The following is a 10729-nucleotide window of genomic DNA, read 5'->3' as shown; positions in this document are numbered from 1 at the left end:
ATCAAATTTGATTGAAAATTATTTCACTTAAAAAGTTAAAAATTGTCATAATTATGCAGTATAACGAAACATAAATAAACATGTTCTATAAAACATAAATAAATAAAATATATACGAAACCGTTTCAGGGACATACCTCGGCTTGCCTACCAAGTCACACACAGATCAACTGTAAAGTTTAAACAAGTAGGTCTTTACAGTATAGGTCACAAGCGCGTGATATAGATTTTGACATGGTTACTAATAACGTTGCCAAAGTTTTGATACACGATTGACACAGCAACGAGAAACCGGCAGGCAATTTAGTTTTGTTGCGTTGGTTCAATATCAGTAGACGTTAAAACAATGTAAATTGGCCGATAGATTAGCCATCCGATGATGGGGAAAAGGTCACTAGTAAGAATTATGAACGTGGTAAACTTCTGTGTCTGAGATAAGTTGGATTCCAAGCATCCCCATCAACCCAAAGCTTTAAATTCTGTAAAACACGAAAAAAACAACTGATGGAATTAGAATCAAGAAATTAAATTTTTTCTGTATTTTCTTTTGTTCCAAACAAATGCTTGTTTGCATAACAAATTCTGTTTTGAAATTGAGGTTAAATTTAACGCTATCTTGATTATGAGACAGCAATTCAGAAAACATCTCCCAACTGCTGCAACCAGTGCATTGTTTCAGTGTTAAGGTCTAGGAAGCTCACATATCTTGTGGGCCAAAAGACTGCTGTGGCCTACAATGACGGGTGATGTGTTGTTTGATGTTCGCCACAGACGCAGGTTGAAGAGTGACACAAACCCCAATGAAACATGTTGTGTTTGAAGCAAGACGATTTAAAGTCATCCCATCTTTTTTCGGCAGATCTGAACCAGGCAGTAAGATATTTTAAAATCTGGTGCGTTTTAATGTTGATCGGGTTATGGGGTTCTTTTCTCTCAGTCTCTTTATGATTGCATGTTCATTGTCACTGCACAAGAGTCATGCGCTTTGTCGAGAAAACAGGCTTCTGGAAGATAAACGACTTGTGAGATGTTTTGTGTCAAGGTCTACGTTGTGGATAAAATGGCAGTTTTAGCAGCATACAGAGTTAACACATCATGAGCCATCTTTGTTGCGTCATATACAAACAGCTGCCTACGACACGATATGGCGAAGCAGCTAATAAGGCTGCTTCCAGACAGACACATGGTCTGCAAAACCATGGAGCTTATCAGAAACAGAAACTTTACCCTCACCCAACAACTCACGGCGAAGCAAACTGAGACGTCTGATAAATGATATTCTACGCAAGGCTGTGGAGTCAGGTGAAAAATGTAAAACTCCAACTCCTCGATTTATAACTGGCCGACTCCGGCTTCAGTGTTGCCAAATTTTGGAAGGTAGTCAGATATTTTTTAAATTTTGGTCCTTTTTCATGTTTTAAAATTCAATTTTATTTCTCCACCGAACCAAAGCACCTCGGGATGGCATTACAAAAATCTCTCAAATACCACCACCATTGGGTGTCACTGTACAAAAACTGTCATTGCGCGCTGTGCTACTCAAGCGCCTGGCAGACTTCAGCTGAGAAGCGAGGGTTGACACTTAGCGGACAGCAGCGCTAACACTTGTCTAATTTTCAGAAGAGTACTGTGCAACTGTTTGGTAATGCACTGCTTAGTGCTTATTGTCAACATTGACAACGCACTACATACAGAGACCGGATGGTTGTGCGTTTTACAATATCGGAAGAGTTTCGTAATTTGCGTCCAACCGGCTGAAATTTGTCACAGTAGGCATTTTGTTTCACAAGCATTGGACTAGCTTCTCACTTCAAAGTCTCTCCTCTTCTTAAATAAGCATTTTTGTCTATTGAGACAGACAAAATCTTTGGAAGCAAAAAATTATTTCCTGTACGTCAAGGTACCCAGGGTATTTATTCTGCCAAATAGGCATTCCCGTCTGACATAATAAAAAACATGTTGGTGGCGAATTTACTAAATTAATACCAAATTCAGCATTTTGTGGGTAACTAAGCCAAAAGTTATCAGAAGACTATAGTAGATCCTGATTTACTATTTTAGAGTTATTATCCTAAATAAAAGCGGCAAAAACATTACTTTGTGATGGTTTTGTTCTTTTGGAAACGGCTAACCTGCAAGCTAGGTAACGTCCAATCTAGCGGAAGGAATAAGCAATATGGAATAACAGACGAACTATTAGTTAACTTAAATTTGCACAGTTGCGATGTGAGACCAGTGTTTTAATCTTTTTACGACCAGGAAACACTTTTTGAAAGGAACAAATCTGTGGAATAACAAGCAAAACTCAGAAAATAATGAATTTAATATAAATTCATTCAACGATTTTTTACGTAATATCTTGGACTGATTTGCTTTGAAGTGTAATCTATAAACTAGTAGTGCACAACCAGGCTTATGATACACTAACTATCTACCTTGAACCAGCAAACCTGCAAAAACCGAGTTTCCTAATTTCTTTGTTATCATTACGTCATTAAGTTTCAGAGTAATGAAAGTGGTGTGCCATGCGAGCGTCACCACCTTCTGATGAACATCTGATGTCATTCACCGAACATCCAATGAAAATGATTCTGCGTGACAACCCTAAATTGATAAAGATTTACCTCACCTTGTTATCCAGGCCATCAAGAGCATCCTGCAATCTGGCACGTTCCTCCATGTTGGAATGCCTGGACCTCCCATTCCCATCATCCAGACAGTTCCGCATTGCTACTTCCCCTTCAATTTTGTGCACTATCGCTATAACGTCGTCTACACTCGCCAGTAAGTTATTGTCAATGAGAAGATGGACAATCTAAGACAAGTTTGATGGTTGTCATTATCACCTCATCATAATAATTGTTTATATTGTTTATGATGTCACAAACACAAATTTGATCACCAAAAATGATCCTTAAAAGCTGTTCACATCTGAAATCCAAAAGTGTGGAAAGAAATTTGTTTTGAATGGATACAAAGAGATACAATATTTTTTAGATGAGCTTCAATAAAATTGATGAAACTAGTTAAAATAAACTTTCAATAACAACTATTGAGTATGTGGAAATGTGCTTTGTTGAGATTTACAGAAGTCGAATTTGAGAAAGTATGAAAATTATTTTGGTTGTAAACTGGAAAAAAGATAAAGTTACAATGTTGATAAATTAGAATAAAAAGCATCGGATGTTATCAGAAAATGATTGGAATGTCCAATAAAAAAGAAAAAAACTTCCGCGCTGAAGCAGGAACGGACTAGCAGACTGGGCTGACAGAAATAACTGAGGTAGCAGTGTGGTACAATATGTATTCAACCTAATATAACTTCAGCTGACTGGAACAAATGTAATTACATAACCAAACAATAAATTAATACAGTTTACGTTGGTTTCAAAAGTAAACATAAGACATAAACATCGTATTATTTATTTTCCATGTCTCTCAGTTTAACTCTTCAACCATCGGGAGTAAGACTGGATACGACAAAAATGTTCAGCAGAACTCACCGATCCTGGCATAGATTTGATTGCTTCTATCCACGGACGGAATCGGTTGGATGTGATGTTGCAATTGGACAGATCGAGCCAATCCACTCGCGCTTGCATCGATTTCAGAAAGAAAGTGACACCGTGAAAGTCGTTCTTAGTGTCCGACGACTTCATCCATATTACTCTCCCATCATAATAACTTCCTGCTTCATTGATGATTTTGTCATCACTGCTTTCCAGCAAGATCTTGCTCATCAATATAATGGCGTCATGACGACGATCACGGTTGTGATCTAATAATACAGGCGAAAATAAATCCATAATTTGAATAAATAGCATCTTGGCTTATCAAGATGTGCTCTCTGGAGCAACGATTTGAGAAATTTGATCATAAATAGCTGGCAGGAAATAATGTTTCACACTATATTTACTGAGAAATAAGAAAAATAATCATAAACCGGTAAATCCAAATCACAATACAACATTTATTAATACAATGTGTAATGTGCTTGAGTCCTTTTGTGAACAATTTTACCTCTCAAATACTTGACCCATTGTGCTGAGTAATTTTTCAGTTATCGGTTTGTGTGAGGCAGTTAAGCAGTTTCTCAAGTGTTTAGATTTGATCGTACTTTTTGCAGTGATACTGTATGATTCTTTAGTATTTTTCTTATAGGTCTGAAAAGGGCGGTATGACTAGTCGAAAACGATAGCTTATTGTTTTTATAATTTTATAATGTTAAATGTAGTGTTGTTGCTGAGTTATGTCTGAGGTTCAACATTTACTAAGATACAGAAAGACGAACAAAACAAATCAAAAATATTAAAAAGCATTATCTCTAAATTTCTATCTCTTGTCAAGAATCCAAAACCTCATTGTTTGCCTTTTACTTTTCAAAAGCTGTAATTGAATTAATAGTTGACTGAAATTTTAGACTTTTACTTCAAAATTTTTCTTACTTGCAGAAACTTCCTTGAGCTTTCGCTTTATTTCAGTGACAAATATTTCTTTCTTTTGTTTTTTTTCAGCTAAAAAAATAATTGAAATTGTGACATGTGACTAAATATAATCTATTCTAGTATTTAAATAATTTATTAAGATGAGTATTTGCATTTGTCGGTTTATCTTAACTAGGGTTGGTGACAAAGATGCAGCAATTGTTTCTGGTTAGTTACATTGACACGAGTTTAGTGCAACTTGGCTATCATCTGTTATAGTCACCAGAACTTTCTTACAAACTAAAACTCTTAAAAATTGCCAAAACTTGATAAAAGACACGTCTTTTAAGCTGGAAAGTTAACCCTAGCATGCGTATCACGGGTCAAAATGACCCGAGCGTGTTACTCATGTTTATTGCTCAAAGCATGTGGTATAAACAAGGTAGCCTACTGATCGACATGGCAAAACGTTGCCTATGAATAAGAAAGTTATGGATTCACAGAGTTACTTCATCCGAAATTCACACTCCCTAGGATGCATTTCAGGTCTTTGTTAGTAATGATATAATGGAGGAAGCACATATGTATATTAACTTGCAATGTCGACATGTTGCTACCAAGTAGAACCATCTACAAACTAAAAACTTTTGGCTTTCGTTGGTGTAATAGGCCTACTCTTGACAAGAATAGAACAGAACTGAGATTTAAAAGCACGGAAATTGTTCTTGGATTCAAAGCAAAATCCTTCCTGCAAAGCAGCTTTCAGCGTAAACAGATTTGAAAATCTATGTCATCCTCTGCGATTGGATGACAAGAAAACGCGATCAGAGAGACTGAGGAAGACAAAACTTTTAGGCTACTTTTAGCTACACGTGAAGCTAATTGGTTGAAAACTGTCGCCAAGGACTCAATTTTCTCTCGAAGTATAATATACAAGACAAGCAGCAAATACTCTCAGAGGGCGATGTCACTTCACACAATGCATGCCAACAAACCTGCCAAGTTCACAAATGTACTGACGACCTGGTTTAACCTGATGATGCAAGAGCTGTGGTAATAGCAGTTTACACGAGCTTTCGGAACACAGTTCCCTAGTCATGTGCTATGACGAATGGTGTTAGTCTAACTCTAGTATATACATTGTAAAGTATGCAACGATCATGCTGTTAAAAGCGAAACTCAATCTATTGCACAAATTTGCCAAGTACGGCATTAAAATCTTTTAGTTGTACATCAAAACTTTAGAAATATTTGCGTCAAAATGTAGTTATCATGCTAACATCACAACTTCAAGGCTCAGGAAGGAATGTATCGATGGATAACTATTTTATAGATGTTCCTTGAACAGTGAATGCTTATGCAGCATGTAGTGTATGCTGTTAGTCAGAGTCTGGCTTATTATTTTAAAGTTCATTCCTACACATGTAGTAAAAGAAGAAGCAGTGCTCCTTATGCCCATCGACAAAAAGTAAGAAGGTTGTAAAGTTTTGTTTCAGATGTTGCTGGCCTGTGTGGCCATAACACAATGTCACAACTATCACGTGTAACGAATGCAATGAATAAATTAGAAAATCTTAAAGTGCCATGAAGTGGGCTAACCACCTTTGAAGTCTTAATTTTTCATAACCTCATTCTGTTCTGTAAACCGTACAGTGCTTCTGTTTCTTGTTACTTCTTCAAGCTGTTGCATATAAAATGATACAAACACACTTCACATGCCATTACAACGGATTGAATAATTTTTAACTAAAAGTACATGTAGGCCTAATAGCAATATGGGTCAAATGATCCAAGTTATGCATTAGCGTAAATTATTTCATTTATGCTGGGGTTAAGTCTAGATAAAATTGTGGAAGTTTACACTATCTTTATCTCCTGAAAGTGTTTTTCTCCACGCTTTGGGGGTCTGAAGAAAAGCAAAAAGAAGCATTTTTAAAGACACAAAAGTTATGGAAGATTAAATGTTTTCAAGATGACGTTTTGTTGTTGGAGTGTCCGAGAAATTGTTTGGCATCAGCATCTTCCTACCAGATGGGCAAAAGAAAACTTGTAAACATCTTCTAGTCTTGTACTTATAATCGCTTAACCGATACCCGAACCCACGCCAACTAGACAATGTGGAATTGATACTTACTTTGTTGTATATGTTATGCTTTCGACTTTTTCACTGTAATCGTTTTGAAAAGCTTCATCAGGACAAGTACCGACATAGAGGTGGGGGGTAGGACGCTAAAGGTATTTACTGTAAACAGGCGTGTTATGCAGTACAAAAATAAGTGAAGATAATTGTCAAAATTCAATTTGTTTTGTGACGTTTAATCTTACTTAGTCCTGGCTGATGTGGTATTGGAAGTAATGGCGACGGTTTGGAAATCTTCACAGAAGGTCCTGGAAAATTGTGATTAAATGTAAACATTTGCATGGAAAAAGCATTTTCAATATTTCCAACACTTGCACGTAAAGTTGGCTTACATTAGCATAAAAATTTGATACGGTTAGAAAGAATTATTAGGCTTATTAGGTGGAAAATTGCAAACTGTTTTTTTTTTCTTTCAAGTTTACCTTTTAAGCTGTATTTAAACAATTTTACCATTAACTCAGTATATTTCTTACTTGAAAATCTTCCAAATAAAAAGGATTGTACGTTGCTGGTCATCATTTGAAATTTTGACTTTTGAGACAAAGATGAAGCACTGCGGTAGGATGGTAGTGTATTATATGAAGTATCGGCAGTTGTGCCCCCCTCTTCTGGTGGTTGATCAAAATAACTTTGTTGCAGTGCTGAAATACACATTAGTATGAAAAATACTTTGTTTTTGTAGACCTTGGAAACAGTTTGACCAGATGCAATGACACATTACCAAGGTATGGCAAAAGTGACCACATTGAACAAAAAAATAAGTTGAATTTATTAAGAAGATGATCTTAGTAATGTATAAGTGAAAGCATTGAAAATTAGTGGTGAACTTTAATTTATGCGGTAACTCATTTCAAGAAAAACTTGTGCGTCAATAGCGTATCTCCTTACATGGCACAGAATGACGAAGTCGTTTTTTCTGAAGTGTTTGTGTTTGTGTTGGACTCGCTTCGTTGATCCGGTTCTGAACAGATCTCAAACAAGCTGAAAAATCAAATTGAAGAACTTTCAAAGACAAATAATCTTAGTTCCCATTACTTTGGTCAGTTATTGCCAAGCGGTAATCCGACAACTTGCCGATTTTAAACGTTTTTAACAACTTCATAACACACTTTGTGTACTTGTACACTATTTTAAAATCTTGAAAAATAATGCATAAAAATTTACAAATACTTCATGCAATCTCTGAAAGGAAAATGTAAAACATCAATTCAAAGGACAACTTACATATTTTATTTTAATAGAAGTAATAAATTGAGTTAGTTATAAGTAAAAAAGTCAAGGTGAGTCCCATACTTGATCTAAAGCATTGGAAAATGAGAAGAGAGGGTTAACATTATACTAAGCCTTCGGCACTAACGAGAGTAGGGTGACCTTGGTCGCCTTTACTTCAGCCACTACTCCCACACAATTTATTACACCCTGGGTAGAGGTGAGGAGTGTTTTCAACAACCAGCTTAAGCCGGAAGTCAAACCAGGATTGCATGATTCGAAAGCGAGCGCCTTATCCGCTGCGCCATCCCAATAAGTAACCAATGTAATAAGCTTAAACCACAGACACGAGCTCTCTATCATAGCTTTATCGTAATAAGTTTGGATTTCCAGTATTTGGAAAGCACAAACAAGTACAATATAATATGTAAAATGAAAAAAAAATCGATTGAGCAAATGAGCAATCAGTGCAAGAGCTCTCGTCATTCTTTTATGTCTTGTGAGATATTGTAGGATTGTTCAGATTTTAGGGCAGGTGATGGAAAGCCAGGTAGGTGCAGCTTCATCCATACTATGCATTCCATTTAATGTACAAATCCAATTTGCAAATGATATAGCCTACAGTAAGTTTATTTTTAAAATTGTTTTGATACAGTATCTAAAGCCCGATTTGTTGTAATTTTTTTATATGACAAAACAAGCACTGTTAATAAGTAACGAAAATTAAAAATAAACAAAATTATAATACTCTATTTGAGTGAATGAGGTAGCCTAATAATGAATTGTTGTCAAAACATATTATGCTAGTTACCTTTATTCATATAAGGATCCAACAGAAGTCCAGAAAGGAATTGCACAACTACAGACCAGTGACTGCTCAGTAAATTATTTTGAACGAATGATATAAAATTTTTCAAAGGCATTTGATGGGTGATGTATAAAGCAGCAAAAAACTCTTGAAATGTTTGGTGTGAAAAATACAATTGGCGGTTACCCTCCAAAAGACCACAAGTTCTATTTGAACCAATTAAAGTTACTATAATATCATGAACTTTTCGGCTGGAAAGTTTTTCTTTTACAAGATCATCGTTAGTGAGTAAAACAGTTTTATTTTCTGTTGCTTTAAACGCTAATCTTGATAATTTTATAGTGATTTCATCTGTTAAAGAAATTGCGTGCCCTGATACTTTGAGATTTTCCAGTACAACTTGAAATATTCGCGTCATTGTGGAGATATCTGAAACGTGGTGTGATATGCCAAGAGAAGCTTGCAAATACAGTTGCAACATTAAAGGATTGTGACACAATGATTCTAGATGAGGGGTATTTACAGTTAGTTTGTTCCAAAGTTTAGAGGCTTTTTGTTCATCATTGATTATGGCATCAAACAACTTTCTCATGCTTTCCGACGTTAAATCACGAATAAAATATGTTTGCTTGGGTCGACATTTTTGCGGGATTTCAAGCATGGCGTGTGGTCGTGAAGTAAACACAATGTGGCAGTTGCACAAAAACATTCCAAGGCAGAGATTCGACACTAGCTCTTGGTAAGTGAGTAAAGTATCGTAATTAGATCTTTTTACGTTTTCAATTAAATTCCAGTTCACTTGGTCGAATCCGTCAAAGATGAAAAAACAATTTTCGGGATGATTTTGCATCCATTTGAAAACGGATAGTTTTTCTTCTGGCTCCAAGATAAAATTAACATCGCCAAGCAAAAGCTCCGTTAAAGTTAGTTTCTCGTCTTCACAATTACTCATATTCATGAAAGGTATCCTCAAAGCAAGAAAGTCTCCATTTTGGTTTAGATGCCTTGCCAGGCGTTTTGACAGCGTGGTCTTCCCCGAACCAGGGTAACCGACGATTGAAATGAAATTTTGTAATTTGCATTGAAAAAATAATTGTTCAATTGAAACTTTTTTATCCGAATCAGTAAACTCAATTTGTTTTGGTTTAGGATCATACTGGTCTTCGTTGGGAATGAACCTTCCCCCGTAAAAGTTAACTGATAGAAGCTCGGGATAAACTTCTGGTACTTTTGATGCAGGAACATGAAACTTCGACACATCAACATCGAATTTAGGATGATAGAGTTTATGGGTCACCTCTTTCAATTTGCTCAAACTTTTGTTGGAGCCTGCAAAATATCAACGTAATTGCTTTTTTACAAGTTTAAAACTGGATTCTGTTTTTATTGATAAAAAGGGCGTTCAAAATCAACCTTCTAAACGATGAAGAATCTTTAAAAAGTTTAAATTAATTGAATTGACGACAAATTTCCCACTGCAAACGCAACTACCGACTTACAGCATGTAACAACTATCTGCCAATCATGATTTGGAGCAGAGGTTCCCAAACTGTGTGCCACAATACATTGGTGGGCCGCGAGCGGCTTGCAAGTATGCAGCGAAAGTCTAACAGTTCAATATAAATGTTGCAACGTAAGGGCAAAGCTGCCAAGTATCGATTTAGTTTAGATGGGGGCATGTTTGGTTTTGTGTTACAATAGGGTACGATAAACTGCCAATCATTAATTGCATAATCGCTTGATCATCGGACCACTTCCAACTCCCAGCTTTTAAAGTGCCCCTGACAGGTTGGACCCAAGTATAGTAAATTTTCTAAGCATTTTCTAGCCCATAATTATGCTTAGCAAACTTTTTAATCTTAATCTCGAAGCTCGACTGGTTAGGGCGAAATTTATACAAAACAACAGTTCCGCAGCGCCACCACAGGCGAAACTCCATATTTCACTGCTTTGGGACGACTTTGGTGGTATTACGTCATCGTGGGTGGGCGTTGTTAGCGATGGATGAAACAAATGCTTTCTAGATGTAATTGGTGGATCACAGTTTGGTCGGAGTTGGTACAAGCGGTTGCTTTTTTCAAAGATTTATTGTTTTTTGCAGTTTAATAACACTGTACTGGATACGTTCCTACAAAACCTAAAATATACT

General features: G+C 36.2%; 1 protein-coding gene across 1 annotated transcript; it reads right to left on the bottom strand.

Annotated features, from left to right (window-relative positions):
• Position 1: 1 nt before the first annotated feature.
• Positions 2–9640, bottom strand: LOC145779090 (uncharacterized; the record flags this gene model as incomplete). Its single annotated transcript, XM_082590664.1, has 8 exons — positions 2–478; positions 2629–2814; positions 3503–3777; positions 4445–4513; positions 6749–6811; positions 7037–7204; positions 7452–7544; positions 8584–9640. Coding segments are annotated over 8 exons (1986 nt in total), but the record flags the coding sequence as incomplete, so codon positions are not given.
• Positions 9641–10729: the final 1089 nt, after the last annotated feature.

Source organism: Aplidium turbinatum, chromosome 1 (genome assembly GCF_918807975.1).
Source record: "Aplidium turbinatum chromosome 1, kaAplTurb1.1, whole genome shotgun sequence".
In the NCBI taxonomy this organism is placed as follows: Eukaryota; Metazoa; Chordata; class Ascidiacea; order Aplousobranchia; family Polyclinidae; genus Aplidium; species Aplidium turbinatum.
This window is presented reverse-complemented; position numbering and strand designations above follow the sequence as displayed.